This window comes from Grus americana, chromosome Z, assembly GCF_028858705.1.
Source record: "Grus americana isolate bGruAme1 chromosome Z, bGruAme1.mat, whole genome shotgun sequence".
In the NCBI taxonomy this organism is placed as follows: Eukaryota; Metazoa; Chordata; class Aves; order Gruiformes; family Gruidae; genus Grus; species Grus americana.
The window spans coordinates 24,394,581-24,411,001 of NC_072891.1; the positions used below are offsets into that span (position 1 = coordinate 24,394,581).

The following is a 16,421-nucleotide window of genomic DNA, read 5'->3' on the forward strand; positions in this document are numbered from 1 at the left end:
CGCTCGGTCACCGAAACCCGGGAACCCTTCCCCGGGCCGGCGGCGACGCTCAGGGCAGCCGGGTGGCCGCGGTGCAGAGGCCACTGGTCGCCCCCTTCCCGCCCGTTACCATGGCGGCTCCGCGCTGCGCTCGGCTCTGCCCGACCCGCGTCCTCCTTTGCGCGCGCTCCGCGTTCAGTGGCTGCGTCCCGTGGCGTCACTTCTAATGCGACCGGCACCGGGTGCTGTTGGGGACGGGAAGTGTCGCAGAGAGGTGATGTTCTGCAGCATGGCGTCGTCCGAGTCTGAGCGTAAGCGAAAGCAGCCTGAGACGGTGAGCGGCAGCGAGGAGACGGTGAGCGGCAGCGAGGAGATGGTGGCGGCAGCGGCGGCGGCAGACGAGGAGGATGAGGAGGAGCGCTGGGTCGGGCCGCTCCCGGGAGAGGCCGCGCAGGCGAAAAAGAGGAGAGGTAACGGGAGGCCCGGAGCCTTCGCTCTCCTGCCCCTTTTCGGGGGAGCGGCCCGGGAGGCGTCCGCGGTGCTGCCCCGGGGTGGGACCGCCTGGTAGCTGGGTCGCCTTCCGGCGATTCCTCCGCGCCCCGGGGTTGGGACAGGACGACAGCGGGCGGAAGCCCGTTGCCTGAAGCTGTGTCTCGTACGTAAGATGACCGGGCTGTGGAGGGGCCGCTCGAGTGCAGCACTATAGGCTGGGGGACGCCGTATTTCTGCTTCATCTGGAAGCCAGCCTTATGCTAAGAGGCCGTGCTTTGCAGCATCTGCGTTGCCGAAGCCGTGCTGCTTAGAGCTGTGGGGTTCACTCTTCTGGATCACTGCCCTAAGCTGGAGGAGTAGGAGAAGCCTCCAGGCTGTATTTTGATATATAGTGTTGATGTGTCCAGGAACTGTCTGGCTGTCATGGTAAAGTAAATGTGAGTTTAACGATGTTCAACAGATACAAACCTACTGCTTCAGTAACCAATGCCATTGTGCAGGTGTTAATGGTTAGGATGTAAAAATCGGAGACAAAAGCAGAAAATCAGATTATTTTAGGTGGGACAGTTAAACAATTAAATAGGTAGGCGCTAGCACTTAGAATTTAAGCTACCATACCTGTGTGGGACCTTGAATCTCTTAACAGCTACAGGGATACATTTGGTTTTGGAAGAAAATGAGGTGCAAATGACATTCTGTTTACTGGCAGTAACCTAAAAATTGTTGTACTTAATTTTTTTTTATACATTCAGACAGCCAAGGTAGTAGTCACTTTAAATGGGGGCATCTGTATGGGTTAAAGCTGAGCTTAAGTGGCTTTAGTCTACCAAGACTATAAGCCTGAGTACAAACCTGCAATGGCTTTTATTATGTTTGTACAAAAACCTAGCATATTCTTGACTAAAATGGGAGTAAGCTGTTCAATGGTAAGTAAGGGAGAACAGAAGCTAGACGTACCTTTATAAAAAAAAGTCCTGATTTTTCTTTTTATTCTGTCTAGTTCTTGAATTTGAACACGTTTATCTTGATAATCTACCGTGTGCTTCAATGTATGAACGCAGTTACATGCACAGAGATGTCATTACACATGTAGCATGTACTAAGTAAGTGTCTCTTTTTTCCCCATTATATCTTATTGTCAGAGATGTATTTTTGTATGTGCTAGGAAGTTTTCATTGTAGGAATTTAATAATGGAAAGTTACTGTGTCCAGAGGTGGTGTTTTGAGTTTGGTGGGGGGTTTTTTTGTTGTTTGTTTCGTTTGGTGGGGTTTTTTTTGAAAACTAAGTGCAAAGGAAAGGAGTTACAGAAGCAGAAGAAGCAAGATAAAAATTGTTAAAATAGACTACAAGAAGGTCTTAAAATCCTTATTGCAATGTGCAGTGTATACAGGAATAAGAGCAACTGACTGCATCTGAACAAAATATGATTCCACAGAACTGGACCAATTGAGGAGATAGCTTTCTTCTCTTTTATATATACACACACCCATACATTAGTAAATAGTAACTACTGGGAAATCAGACCTAAAATAGGAATAAAATTTACATAGTCAAAGGGATAGTATTATATATTTCTTCAGTTCAGGCTGTTGACTTTTCATAGATTAATCCAGAGTGCATTAAAATACTTTTTTGCTTTTCTGGGAGTGATAGTACCCATTCAGATAGTTTGTCACAGTAATTTGTTTAAAGTTCATTCTCTACACAGCATTAATTATAGTGCAAATTACTGCCTCAGAGTGATATGAAAGTGCATAACATGTATATCTTTTTGGTTTGTTATTTTTCTTTTGTAGGACAGATTTTATCATAACAGCCAGTCATGATGGACATGTAAAATTCTGGAAAAAAATAGAAGAAGGGATTGAGTTTGTTAAACACTTCCGGAGTCACCTGGGTGAGAACTTGCTTTTTCTTCTCTAAAGGACTTCACTTTTTCCTCCCCTTTTGCTCTTACTCATGAGGAGGGAGGTTCTGGGATTCATTTAGTGCAGTCAGGGGTTAAGTGATATCTACCCAGCTTCTTCATTCCCCTATCCTGTTGTGTTTTGCTCCCAAACTGCAGGAGAGCTAGGGTGAGAATAAAACATGCAGGACTCCTCCTGCACAGATACTCTACATCCTTTGCATTGCGTGGTGCCCCGCCTGTGGGGAGAATGTCTAGGACATGAAGAAACTGTCTATTTAAAAATAAGTGAACAAGGTGCATGACAGGGTTTGTAAAATCCAGAGAACTTTAAGAAGATGTACTTTAAGTAAGGTTACCTTCATCCCTTATAATTTTTTTGTTTTGTTTTCCCCTGCAGTATGGGAAAAATGGTTATTTTCATCTGGGATTATTTCAACTCTAGAGTAAATTCTGCATCATTGTCATGATTATCAGCTGAATTGCAATTAGGAATTAGTAATTTTAACCCAACTTTCTGAGTTAGTAAGTACACATAGCTTTTCTATATTATGCTAAGCATTAAATAGGCTGGGCAGAAAGTGAGGTTCTCATTCCTATTAGAAATGATGATATGCCTGATGGGGAAAAAAATCCCAGTTTGATATACAGACTGTTACAGTAAGAAAAATATTTAATAATAGTAACAGTACTGTTTCTTTTTAGAGCTAGAAAAAATGTTATGGTGGGTTCTTGATCTTAACGATCAACTTCTCAATATATACAGAAACAAAATGTGAGAACAAAGGCTACCAAGCAAAAATAAGTATTGTGAAAAACTTATGGAAGGCTCAATTGCAGAGTAATTTTGAGTAGTGTGTGTGTTAATAGCAGGACTGTAATATTCTATAGAGCTATTCTTTTTCTCTTTTGAGAGATGCAAGCTGAAAAGCACATAATTTTTTACCACACCATAACGTTGTTCTCATTTTTTAAAATTAACATTTAAAATGAAAACAATTTTCATTATAATCTTTCATTTATGTATGTGGTAAGTAGTTCATTATCACATACCTGATTCTAAACAGTGGTAGGATACAAAGTGTTGTTTTGTGGGTTTTGGTTTTTGTTTTTTGTTATTAAAGTCAGGTAGTTTTTTAAGTCAAAAGGTGGAGAAACAGCTGAGAAACAGGTTTAAACCTCTGTAGGTTTTTTTCCTGTGGAATATTGTAATGAAGAATGTCCCTTTCCTGTATCTTAATAGTATATTAACTTTTTTAATAGGTGTTATTGAGAGTATTGCTGTTAGTTCGGAGGGGGCATTATTCTGTTCAGTTGGAGATGACAAAGCAATGAAGGTGTTTGATGTAGTCAACTTTGATATGATCAACATGCTGAAACTTGGGTAAGTTACTTAGTTCTTGAAAATGTTTGTTTGGGATTATAAATGGTGGTTATTTTGCTAAGACGTAACCCAATAATTTGGGGGGTTTTGAGGGTTTTTTCCCCCCAGTCAGATGAAGCTGAGTAAGTTGCATTATGCATCCTGTGGCTGGAGGCTGCCTGACTGAATAGAAAAATTTGTGACTCTGTATGCAACAGTACATGAGTGGAATAGGTCTGTGCCTTTCCTCAGTGTCAAATATTATGCACAAAATGTGATGTTTCTCAAAATACTTAGCTAGGCCTACTTTTTTCCTGTTGTTTGACACTGAAGTTAAAATTTATAGCCAACTAATAGTTCCAGTAGGGAAGGAACTTGGCCTGTATGTATTGTCATATTTGTTGTCATAGGGATAGAAATTTCCTTCTTCTGTTAGAAAAAATGTCATCGTTTTCCTTAGTCTTGCTGTTGTAGGATTTCTGTAGTTACACAGTATGTAGCTAAAGAATCTGGGAGAAATAGGGATGGATTGTACTGGAATTACCAGAGGACAGAGGCAATACCAGAGGAAAACAAGCCCCACACTGTTACAAGGGTGGGTTTGGAGGGTTGGAGTATCAATGAATGCAGTACTAAGAGTGGTAGAAGTACTGATTTTTCCACAAGCCTGTTAAAATTGGACAACTTCTTCCTCACAGTCTACTATTTGTCAGCTAATTGTGAAATGGAATATAAGTATAAACTCAAGGGGGAAAAAAAAAAGCTTGTTAGAATGCCTGTATAAGGCTTATGTTATCTGCTGTGCTGGTTATAGTTTTAGTATCATCCTCCAGGTCATGTTCTTAGCCTATAGGAATTGATTCCCTCTTGGCTGTCTACTGTGGAAAAATTCCAGTTACCCTTAGTCTGTTGGTTTTGTTGGTCTTTTCTAATTAGCAGCCCTGTATTGTCACTACAAAATTTGTAAAATTATAGGATAGGATAAAATAAATTTAATATTAAGAAAAACTTCATTTGATGTTACAATAGAAGATGCTTTTTTTTTTTTTTCTGTTTGAGAATTCAGGGAAAACTGAGGTAGAATTTAAATCAATTTTGTTTCCGGGATACCCTGAGAATGCTACCAATGAAATTTTTCTTTAGTATGTTCCCTGATTTATCTTTAAATAAATTTTTTTCAGTCTCAGTGATCAAGACCCACCTCTCCCCATATATTTTTTTGAGGATAATTGGGTTTTACCTGAAGTGAACTCTTTAATGAAGAAGAGAATAGTATGCAACATAAGCATTGTCCTGAATAACCTTTTAAAACTTACTGTTTGTTGCTTTATCTTCTGCATTGCTGTCTATTGAACAGATAGTTTCTGTTGATGTGCCTGAGTATGTTTTCATGGCTGTTTGCTCAGGCTTGCAATGGTTAATGTAGAATCAAGTTCTGTGTGGTCTTTTCAGCTTATTTTATCTTGTGTTGATAGGTGTATGCTGGTATATTGCAGGGCTGATTAGCTTTGTCTTAAATTCTTCAGATCCTTTCAGTTCTAACTAATCTATACAGTGTGGCTATTTGCAAATACCTGTGCTTTATGCTTCTATCAATGATCTTGAGAAGGGTGGCTATTTCTACAGAAACTTTGGATAATGATGCATAGATCAATGGGACATCATATTTATTTATGTATTTATTTGATCCTATTCTTTCTAGGGAAACTGAGACAAAGTTCTGGTTATGTTCCTCTTTATGAGAACCTTTACCAGACAGGCATTGAAAATCCAAATTATTAGTGTCCGTCATTTGTCAGTCCTTCAGTATCTGTTAGTTTGATTTGTGAAAGGATATTAAATACGAGTTTCTTATGGAGACTGTATCATTTATTTGTGGTCTTTTAGTTTCTGAGTTCTGATTCTCAAAATCTTTTCTTACAGACTTCTTTAAAAGCAGACATAACTTATATTATTGACCATATGTCTGGCTTGTTTTATTTGTAGAATGTGTTTTTGCTAGTAGAAAATGCATTCCTTCTTAAATGCATTCAGGATGCTTATTGACTATAGGGTGATTGTCTTTGTTTTACTTATATTGCGTTTTAGTTTTGTTTTCCTTTTTGCAAGACCTAGTTGAACTTTTCTGTAAGTGTATGGCAAAGGTGCACGTTTCTTCATTTCCACTGAGGCATTAATCACTTACCAGATGTAAGAGAAATGCTGTTGAATCATAGAAATTGAGTAGTAATCATTAATGCTACTTGTGCTATTTAGCTGGATTTCCATCCTTCTTCTTTTATACTTACCTTCTACCTTTGCTTTCTGTCACAGCTTCTTTATAAAACAATACAGGAGCAAGAGAAATTGGCCAAGCCATCCACTGAATTGTGTTGTTTGGAAAAGCTTGCTTATAACACTGTTGAATTTTACTAAATAAAGTTGAAAATTTGCTTCTGATATTTGATTTCAAGTTGATAGTATAACTTGATCATTATCTAAGTAACACCAGTCCTTATTTCTTTTTCTTTTTTTATCTTTTTTTCTCCTTCCACTGTTGTTGCAGCTACAACCCTGGCCAATGTGAATGGGTGTATTGCCCTGGAGATGCCATATCTTCTGTTGCAACATCCGAGAAGACTACAGGAAAAATATTCATATATGATGGACGAGGAAATAACCAGCCACTTCACATTTTTGATAAACTCCATACATCTTCTCTTACTCAGATACGATTGAACCCTGTCTACAAAGTAGTAGTGTCTTCTGACAAATCTGGAATGATCGAGTACTGGACTGGTACTCCTCATGAATATAAATTTCCCAAGAATGTGAACTGGGAGTATAAAACAGATACTGATCTATATGAATTTGCTAAATGCAAGGCTTACCCATCCAGTATAAGTTTTTCACCTGATGGCAAGAAAATGGCCACTCTTGGGTCTGACAGAAAAGTTAGGATTTTCCGTTTTCTGACTGGGAAGCTTATGAGAGTCTTTGATGAATCTCTGAGTGTGAGTTTGGTTTTGCTTCTCTTTTTTTTGAGGCTTTTTCTCTACTTATTTGAGTTTATTTATCAGCACATTCCCCTAAGTTATCATCTGTTTCTATATTTTTTCTTACAGAAAAAGGTTTTCTGGGTTCTCTTACTTTTCTCTTGTATTGCTTTGCCCCAGAATTAATTCTTACAGATTTATGTTAATCATGCAGTTGTTGATTTTCATCTGTGTTTTTATACTGCTAGATTTCTTTTTACTAGAAAGCAATTGTGGAAAATGCACATTTCAAATAGCATCAAAATAATGAATTAAATTTCTCATTTAAGAACTTTGTTAGACAGCTGCACACTTTCCTTTCTTTGCTGAAGCTTAGTATTACAACATGCCTGTTGCATCACTAAAATAGAGTATTACTTGTACTGATTTTAACTCTTCAGTTAAGTTTGAGTGGAATAGCCTCACTTGAATTCTGTATTTTCTAATCATATGGATTAGTGTTTTGCTGGATCAAAAGTTTAAAATATGTTCATGTAATAGTGATTTTTTTTTTTCTTTTTTTCTGTAGATGTTTACTGAACTTCAGCAGATGAGACAGCAACTCCCAGACATGGAGTTTGGTCGACGTATGGCAGTTGAGCGTGAGCTGGAGAAAGTGGATGCAGTAAGATTAATTAATATCATTTTTGATGAAACTGGACACTTCGTTCTTTATGGAACCATGTTAGGCATTAAGGTCATAAATGTAGAGACTAACAGGTAAGTTCCAGTGACACACATTGAGATAAATATGTTTGTTTCAAAGTCTATATTCAGTCAAATTTACAGTGTATTTAAAACTTTATATGACTGTGGGGGTCTCTAATCTTTTTTTTTTGTTGTTTTTATTTGGGAGCTTTGCATTAGACTGTAGATAAGATACTCCCATGCTTTGTAATGAGTTGTTGCAGTTTAAAGCTTAGTAAAATGAGGAGAAACCATGGCAAGCATATTTGTATTACAAATGTGTAATCAGTGAATCTCTGGCTAACTAGATGTGATAACATAAAGTAAATGTGGATTATGCAGTTGGGATTTTATCATGTAAGGAGGCTGACTAGTAAATTATGTAGCAAGTTTCAATAGAGAAGCATCATAAAAACAGTAAATTATTTTGAGAGGGTTTTGGAATTCTGCTTTGAGTCTTGCATTCAGAAACGAGACATTCTCTGACTGTAAGCAGCTAATAATAGTTACACCTTTTTACATCTTGTACTTCAGGTGTATTCGTATCTTGGGAAAACAAGAGAACATCAGAGTGATGCAACTAGCTTTGTTCCAAGGAGTAGCAAAGAAGCATCGTGCTGCAATCACTATAGAGATGAAAGCATCTGAAAATCCTGTTCTCCAGAATATCCAGGCAGATCCAACAGTAGTCTGCACGGCTTTTAAAAAAAATAGGTTTTACATGGTGTGTGTGGTTTCTATTTAAATAAGTCCATTTTTATACAGATGTTTTCTCTGCATTATTTTTTTTCTCCGTGCACCTTTCCAGTGCTTTTTTTTGTCTTAAGTATTTGCAAACATAACTTTACCAGAGGAGTCCCTTTATATTGCAAATACATTCTAGAATTTTTAGCTTGAACTAGCTATAAATTGACTAGAAACAGCTTTGCAATCTTTAATTTTTTCATTATCGCTCAAGCAGTTAAATAAACTTGGATGGTTTTGGCTCTCTAAATTATAGTTTTCTGAGAAGGGTATATGCTTTTGTTCGAGTTGAAAAAAAAAAAAGCACCTTAAATAAGAACATTAAAAAAACCTAACCAGATCTTAAACTGATAAAGAAACAATACTTAACTGTCTAAAATATGTAATAAAAAATAATTAAATTCAGAGCGGCATCAGGACTTGGTAGCACCAAGTACGTTATGGGCAACTAATAAAAACAGGAGTCATCTTCCTGTTCACAACGTAGATTTTGGGTGAGATACAATGAATTAGCCAAACAGAAGCAATTCCAGAGTAGTTAGTAGTTGATCTGGGATGTGATCACCATAGAGGTTAGAGACCTGTCTGTCTTTTGTTGTTATTTGTGCTTGAATTTGATCGTGTTTTCCGTTGGAGCAAGATAGTGTGCTTTATAAAGCTTTGTGTGGTTAGTGTGTAGTGTATAATGGAATGTACTACTCTGAACAATTTGACAAGTGAAGAGGAAGAGTTAGACAAAATCTGGAAACATTACTCACTGTTAGAGAAGACATGACTATATGCATGCAAAAAAAGATTAGTGATTATTATTTGATATGTAAGTGTACTACTCACTGAAGTAGATGCTGATGTATGTTTTCCTCTAAGTACTATAAAAATCACGTTTCTGAGATTTCTCCTGTTTTGAGTTAAATTTGCTGGTTTTCTATAGTTTTGTAGTCATGCAATCAGTTTGACTTTGTAGTGAAACTAAAACTTTTGTTATGAAACCTACCAGTTTTATCTGAATATAACAGAACAACTAGATATTCTTCATTCTTTTTTTTAAAGAAAAGATGCTGAACTACTGTGGGCTTTCTGTTGAAAAAGGGAGGGAGTTTAAAGATAACAGACTATAAAAAGTTGCTTGGATTTATATGTAGTTGTACTGGAATTTGAGACTGTGGAAATGCTAGTAACACACAACACTGAAATGCAAGGATAGACTGTCTATGAATTCTCTTCCTACATTTCAAAACTAGTTGGTGTTTAGCAGGGTGAATAATGACACTGTACTGATGGGTACAGAGCAGTGTGTAAGATAAGGGGGGAAAAAAAGAGAAAACCAGTTAACCTTCTGTTCTTTTGTTCTTCAGTTTACTAAACGTGAACCAGAAGATACGAAGAGTGCAGATTCTGACAGAGATGTATTTAATGAGAAACCTTCTAAGGAAGAGGTCATGGCAGCCACTCAGGCAGAAGGTCCCAAAAGAGTTTCAGACAGTGCCATCATCCACACAAGCATGGGAGATATTCATATCAAGCTTTTTCCTGTTGAGTATGTATTTGGTAGTTTTTCTGTTATTCTGTTTTTCCTTCCTTCCGTGCTTGTTGGTGGCAGTATACAACACTTACATTTCAAAGTAGGAATAATTCTTTTCTTCCCCTCTTTCTACTGTCCTTGTTTCCTGACAGTTTCTTAATACATCAAGCTAGGAATGTGACTTTTGACAAACACAAATAAAGTAGGGTAAAAAATAGATCCAAGTAGCAGTTGGGGATACAGGGGTTTCTTATGATTCTTGCTTTTATTTAATTATTGGTTTAGGGGGTTTATTCCTTTCTTAACTTTTGTTCATTGTCTGAACTGCAAATGTGGATAGGTCATGATGCCTCTTCTGTGTAAGCTACATATTATTGTAAGGCAGTGCTGTTTGATTCTGTCTTGAGAAAGAATGATGGTGTTGGCAACAGCAGTAGGTTTGGCAGTAGGTCTGTGTAAGCTAGAGGAACAGTAGTTTGCTCCTTCAAGAGCAGCATAAAATTTATACCTGTGTATGATGATAGTGCTGTGTATATCCAAAACCAGGCATATAATTGAAGAAGAGTTTTTATGCATGACAATTGCTAAAGTTACTGTGTCAGCATCTCTCTTTGTGATCATAGAATCACAGAATGGTTTGGGTTGGAAGGGACCTCAAAGACCATCTAGTTCCACCCCCCCTGTTGCGGGCAGGGACACCCTCCACTAGACCACGTTGCCCAAAGCCTCATCCAGCCTGGCCTTGAACACTTCCAGGGAGGGGGCATCCACAGCTTCTCTGGCCAACCTGTTCCAGCGCCTCACCACCTTCACAGTAAATAATTTCTTCCTAACATCTAATTTAAATCTATCCTCCTTCAGCTTAAGGCCATTGCCCCTTGTCCTGTCACTACTTGCCCTTGTAAACAGTCCCTCTCCAGCTTTCCTGTAGGCCCCTTTAAGTACTGGAAGGCTGCTGTAAGGTCTCCCTGGAGCCTTCTCTTCTCCAGGCTGAACAACCCCAACTCTCTCAGCCTGTCCCCATAGCAGAGGTGCTCCAGCCCTCTCATTATCTTCAGGGCCCTCCTCTGGACTCTCTCCAGCAGCTCATGTCTGTATTGTACTGGGGCCCCCAGAGCTGGACACAGTACTGCAGGTGGGGTCTCACGAGAGCAGAGTAGAGGGGCAGGATCACCCCCTTGACCTGCTGGTCACACTTCTTTTGATGCAGCGCAGGATATGGTTGGCTTTCTGGCCTGCAAGTGCACATTGCTGGCTCATGTTGAGCTTCTTGCCCATCAACACCCCCAAGTCCTTCTCCTCAGGGCTGCTCTCAATCCATTCTCCACCCAGCCTATAGTTGTGCTTGGGACTGCCCTGACCTATGTGCAGGACCTTGCACTTGGCCTTGTTGAACTTCATGCGGTTTGCATGGGCCCACCTCTCCAGCCTGTCAAGGTCCCTCTGGATGGCATCCCTTCCTGCCAGTGTGTCGACCACACCACACAGCTTGGTGTCGTCAGCCAACTTGCTGAGGGTGCACTCAATCCCACTGTCCATGTCGCCAACAAAGATGTTAAACAGCGCTGGTCCCAGTACCAACCCCTGAGGAACGCCACTCGTCACTGATCTCCACTTGGACATTGAGCCGTTGACCACAACTCTTTGAGTGCGGCCATCCAGCCAATTCCTTATCCGCTGAGTGGTCCATCCATCAAATCCATGTCTCTCCAATTTAGAGACAAGGATATTGTGTAGGACAGTGTCAAATGCTTTGCACAAGTCCAGACAGATGACATTTGTTGCTCTTCCTTATCGACCAATGCTGTAACGCTGTCATAGAAGGCCACCATATTCATGAGGCACGATTTGCCCTTAGTGAAGCCATGTTGGCTGTCACCAGTCATCTCCTTATTTTCCATGTGCCTTAGCATTGTTTCCAGGAGGGTCTGCTCCATCATCTCACTGACCAGCCTGTAGTTCCCCGGGTCTTCCTTTTTCCCCTTTTTAAAAATGGGGGTTATGTTTCCCCTTTTCCAGTCAGTGGGAACTTCACCAGGCTGCCAGGACTTCTCAAATGTGATGGAGAGTGGCTTAGCCACTTTGTCTGCCAGTGTGAAAGCACTGTTCAGCAATAACTAAAATTTCACTGTGTTATCAAGACTGCTGCTGCCTTCCTGTGTAGTTGTGCAACTTCTTACTCCTCTCAAGTTTTTTTGCAGTGAGCTCTGGGTTTGAGGAAGTGAGGATTTTTTTTCTTTATTTGATAAAAGCCATTTCTACAGCATGCTGAAACACTGCTCAGTACAACAGGATCTTAGTTTCATCTGAAATCTTTATGGCCTTGCCACCAATGAAATATTTATTGTAGCTTGTATTTTCTGTTACATGATTTTAGGTGCCCCAAAACAGTGGAAAACTTCTGCGTGCACAGCAGAAATGGTTATTACAACGGACACATATTTCACCGTATCATCAAGGTACCTTGTAAAAAGTTCTCTCTTTTTTTTTGTGTGTTGTTTGTTTGTTTGGGGTTTTTTTGTTGGTTTAGATCATGTCCCTTTGTGGTCAGTCCTCTGTTAAGCCTTTCATTTCCGTTTTGCACAAAGGATTTCTGGAATGGCCTCAGAGTTGCCTGTAATGTCTGAACAACTCTGAGATTCTAAATAGCTTTATCACTTACTGAAGTTGTTTAATAGTTGTTCTGCAACTGACAAGGTGGAAGAAATCTGAAAATTGAATGAAAGACCAATTCAGCAATCCTGCTTGATTTAAGACTTTGTTTCATGTCAGAAGGCATTTCTTGTAAGGCTTCTTATTTCTGTTGCACCAGAATCAAGCTGATAGAGCCTAAGTGTTTGCAGAAGATACAGATAGTCAGGTTTCTTTCCTTCCCTAGCAGGAGCAGTGAGTAAGCTTGTTTTTTCACAAGTACTCGATTATCAATTAAAGAAGTCCTGAATGCTTTGTCCTTTATCCACAGCATTTTAACATGTTTTGTTGAAAGGGTTGAAGTAAGTTTGAAAAAAATGTCACCTGTCATAAACCACTTTTGCTTATTTATTCTATGCGATGATGTAATAACATTTACTTTCTATGCAGGGTTTCATGATTCAGACTGGTGACCCAACTGGCACAGGAATGGGAGGAGAAAGTATTTGGGGAGGGGAATTTGAAGATGAGTTTCATTCAACTTTACGACATGACAGACCATATACGCTCAGCATGGCTAATGCAGGACCAAATACCAATGGATCCCAGTTTTTTGTAACAGTAGTGCCAACTGTAAGTAATACTAAAAGTTCAGTTTAAGGCCTGAGATGCTAACTTGATAGTAAAAATAAATTTATTTCTAATGGAAAAGGGAACACATGAGTACTATCTAAATAATCTTTTCTTGTTATTTTGCAAATAAATGCTGCACATGACGATGTATACTGTGTAGGCTTCAAAGAAACCATCCTTTAAGAAATGGAAAAGTATTTTTGTCAATTGTGATCAAGAGACCTTTTGCCTTTAATTGGAGTAAGGGTGGTATCAAATTTTTAGTAAATCAGACATGTTTGCAATTGTGTATTACTAGACTATTTTATATTAATATACTGGAAATCTAGTTATTGCTTAGATTGTTTGCAGTTTTTGGATTGGTGTCAGGGTGTGGTGGGTTGACCCTGGCTGGGGGCCAGGTGCCCACCAGAGCCGCTCTCTCACTCCCCTCATTCACTAGACAGGGGAGAAAAGGCATAACGAAATGCTTGTAGGTCAAGATAAGGACAGGGAGAGATCACTCACTAATTGTTGTCACGAGCAAAACAGACCGAACTTAGAGAGGTAATTCATCTCATTTATGACTAGGCAAAACAGAGTAGAGGAATGAGAAAATAAAATCAACTCTTAAAACACTTCCCCCCACCCCTCCCATCTTCCCGGGCTCAACTTCACTCCCGGCTTCAACCTTCCCCCCCCTCAGCGGCACAGGGGGACGGGGAATGGGGGTTACGGTCAGTTCATCTCATGGTGTTTCTGCCGCTTCTTCATCCTCAGGGGGAGGACTCCTCTCATCGTTCCCCTGCTCCAGCATGGAGTCCCTCTCACGGGGTGCAGACCTTCAGGAGCAAACTGCTCCAGCGTGGGGTCCCCCACGGGGTCACAAGTCCTGCCAGCAAACCTGCCCTGGCGTGGGCTCCCCTCTCCACGGGTCCACCGGTCCGGCCTGGAACTTGCTCCAGCGTGGGCTTCCCACGGGCCGCAGCCTCCTTCAGGTGCCTCCACCTGCTCCAGCGTGGGGTCCTCCACGGGCTGCAGGTGGAATCTCTACACCCCCTCATCCTTCCTCCATGGGCTGCAGGGGGACAGCCTGCCTCACCATGGTCTTCACCACGGGCTGCAGGGGGATCTCTGCTCCGGCGCCTGGAGCGCCTCCTCCCCCTCCTTCTGCACTGACCTTGGTGTCTGCAGAGTTTCTTACATCTTCTCACTCCTCTCTCTGGCTGCAAAAGCTCGCTCTCTCTAAGTGTTTTTCTTCTTCTTAAATATGTTAGCACAGAGGCGCTGATTGGCTTGGCCTTGGCCAGCGGCGGGCCCGTCTTAGAGCCGGCTGGCATTGGCTCTGTCAGACACAGGGGGAGCTTCTAGCAACTTCTCACAGAAGCCACCCCTGTAGCCCCCCCGCTACCAAAACCTTGCCACGCAAACCCAACACTGCTTAATATTGCCTAATTGCAGCTATACAAAGAAGCCAATATTCAGGTTTGAAGATTTCCTTTGATCTGTGTACGGTTTCAAAGAAAAAAAAAAAAGATTGTTAGATTCACATACCAAATAAAACAAATCCTTAATGGTAACACTTATAGATACTGCATTCTTCTATTATTTCAAAATCATGTGTCTTTTTTAAAAAGCACTCATCTACCACAATTTTGAGGCTTATTAAGTTATATCAGTGCCTATAGTCAGATTGCTAATTGGGATACTGTATCAATATGACTTTGAATTAAGTAGTATTCTGGACTGGCATTTACAATTCAGCTGTAAAAATACCATGAAATAGACTGAAACAGCATTTCTGTGAACTGAGAATACACTTTAAAATAACCTATGAAATGCTACTGCATTGCTAGAACTTGATCTCTGTAGTATTTTAAGAAAACAAATGAAAAGGTGTGTTTAAATTCTTATGAATATGTATTAGCCACACTCTAATATTTACTTACACGCTAATATTTACATGGGGGTAAGTTTCATAGTCTGAACATACAAAATGTGTCCATGTTCACTTATTCTCGGTCAGTCTTTTTGACTTGATACCTAACCTACATGCTACTTTCTATTTTAATATGCTTTTTCTTTCTCCTTTGCCCTCAAACAGCCATGGCTAGACAACAAGCACAGCGTGTTTGGACGGGTGACTAAAGGAATGGAAGTTGTTCAGAGAATCTCAAATGTAAAAGTCAATCCCAAAACTGACAAACCCTACGAGGATATCAGCATCATTAATATCACAGTGAAGTAAGCTAGGAGTTGAAGGTTCCAGCTTCAGCAGAAAAAACATGGCGTGGTGAGACCCAAAAAAGGATGTAGAAAGAACAGAAACAATTTTGGTAATTCCTAGATAAAAGAAGTGCTAGGACAGAGGATTCAGTTCTACTATTTTTAATGTACCTAAAGTGCCCCGAGTCTGTATTTCTGATAACTTTGTATTTTTAAAGTAAAAACATCTGCATGTTTCTTACAAGGTCTACTGTTCTTCTTGCATCTCTTCTATACAAAACCGAAGATAAAAACCCACACCATGTCTCATGATAGTGTTTATAAAATAGGATCAGGGTATAGTTTGTAACTTTTTCATGTTTATTTGCATCTTTCATACCTAATTAATCCTTTTCACAGTCTTGAAATCTTTGACAGAGGAGAAGGTCAGAAATCCTAAGCTGAGTACACTCTTCATACGTACATGCATCAAAAATTAGATTAAGTTATGACACTGTTTGCTATGACAAAGTAAGTAATCTACCTATGTCCTTTTAAAAAGGTTGTGTATCTGTCTTCTGTCTCCATCTCCAAGAGTGATGATCACACTCTTGGAATACCGGTTTATAATGTCCTGTGCAACTTGTTTGGCATTGAAAGAAAAAAAAATATTGGTAATGTTTGCTTTCTTAGCCTAGGGAATCTGTTTCTGGCTTCATTTTTACCATAAGTCCTACAAACATTATCTTACTACTTCTACTGAAATACTGTAAAATTATGTCAGTCATCTCAACTAAGCTTATGTCAGGTGTTTCTGATGCAGTCCTCAATGAAAGCTCACACAAAGCTGTTGTGAATCTGTGGCTAGATATGTCCCGTTACTATGTTGGATAGTTGACGTGGTGGTTCAGCCCCAGCCGGCAGCTGGGTGCCATGCACCACTCACTCACCCCTCCCCCGGCGGGCTGGGGAGGAGAACGGAAAAACAACGGCAAAGCCTCGAGGGTTGGGATAAGGGCAGTTTACTGGGACAGCAAGGGAGAGGGGAACAATCAACAACAGTACTGATAACAGATATTCACAATGGGTGATAACAAAGAACAATTTACCGATCCCACGACCGACCGAACGGAAGTTCACCCTGTCCCAGAGCCACACCGAACGAGCCCCCTTTTATGGTGAGCATGATGTCACACGGTATGGACTAGCCCCCTGGCCAGCTTGGCTCACCTGTCCTGGCTCTTTGTGAAATTAACTCTATCCTT

At 40.2% G+C, this 16,421-nt stretch overlaps 3 protein-coding genes across 5 annotated transcripts in view; 1 reads left to right on the forward strand and 2 right to left on the reverse strand.

The window, feature by feature from the left end:
* The window catches only part of CENPK (centromere protein K), a 28,829-nt gene extending 28,571 nt beyond the window's left edge, over nucleotides 1-258 (reverse strand). The window contains exon 1 of the mRNA XM_054808949.1: nucleotides 110-258. Within this exon, the coding sequence (XP_054664924.1) occupies nucleotides 110-112 (3 nt within the window). The 5' untranslated portion in view covers nucleotides 113-258. The remainder of the gene's footprint in view (nucleotides 1-109) is intronic.
* On the forward strand, nucleotides 252-15,418 carry PPWD1 (peptidylprolyl isomerase domain and WD repeat containing 1). Of its 3 annotated transcripts, none has more exons than XM_054808942.1 (11): nucleotides 252-449; nucleotides 1,472-1,574; nucleotides 2,269-2,369; nucleotides 3,642-3,762; nucleotides 6,287-6,734; nucleotides 7,285-7,475; nucleotides 7,977-8,166; nucleotides 9,542-9,723; nucleotides 12,086-12,167; nucleotides 12,790-12,972; nucleotides 15,056-15,418. In XM_054808942.1, the coding sequence occupies exons 1-11, from the start codon at nucleotides 257-259 to the stop codon at nucleotides 15,197-15,199; spliced, it is 1,938 nt and encodes a 645-aa protein (XP_054664917.1). In that variant the 5' UTR covers nucleotides 252-256; the 3' UTR covers nucleotides 15,200-15,418. The 3 variants fall into 3 exon arrangements, with proteins under 3 accessions (XP_054664917.1, XP_054664918.1, XP_054664919.1); XM_054808943.1 differs by having other exon boundaries at nucleotides 259-334; XM_054808944.1 differs by lacking the exon at nucleotides 252-449 and adding an exon at nucleotides 746-908.
* The window catches only part of TRIM23 (tripartite motif containing 23), a 38,728-nt gene continuing 35,854 nt past the window's right edge, over nucleotides 13,548-16,421 (reverse strand). The window contains exon 12 of the mRNA XM_054808946.1: nucleotides 13,548-14,456. The gene's annotated coding sequence lies outside the window, so the exon portion shown is untranslated. The remainder of the gene's footprint in view (nucleotides 14,457-16,421) is intronic.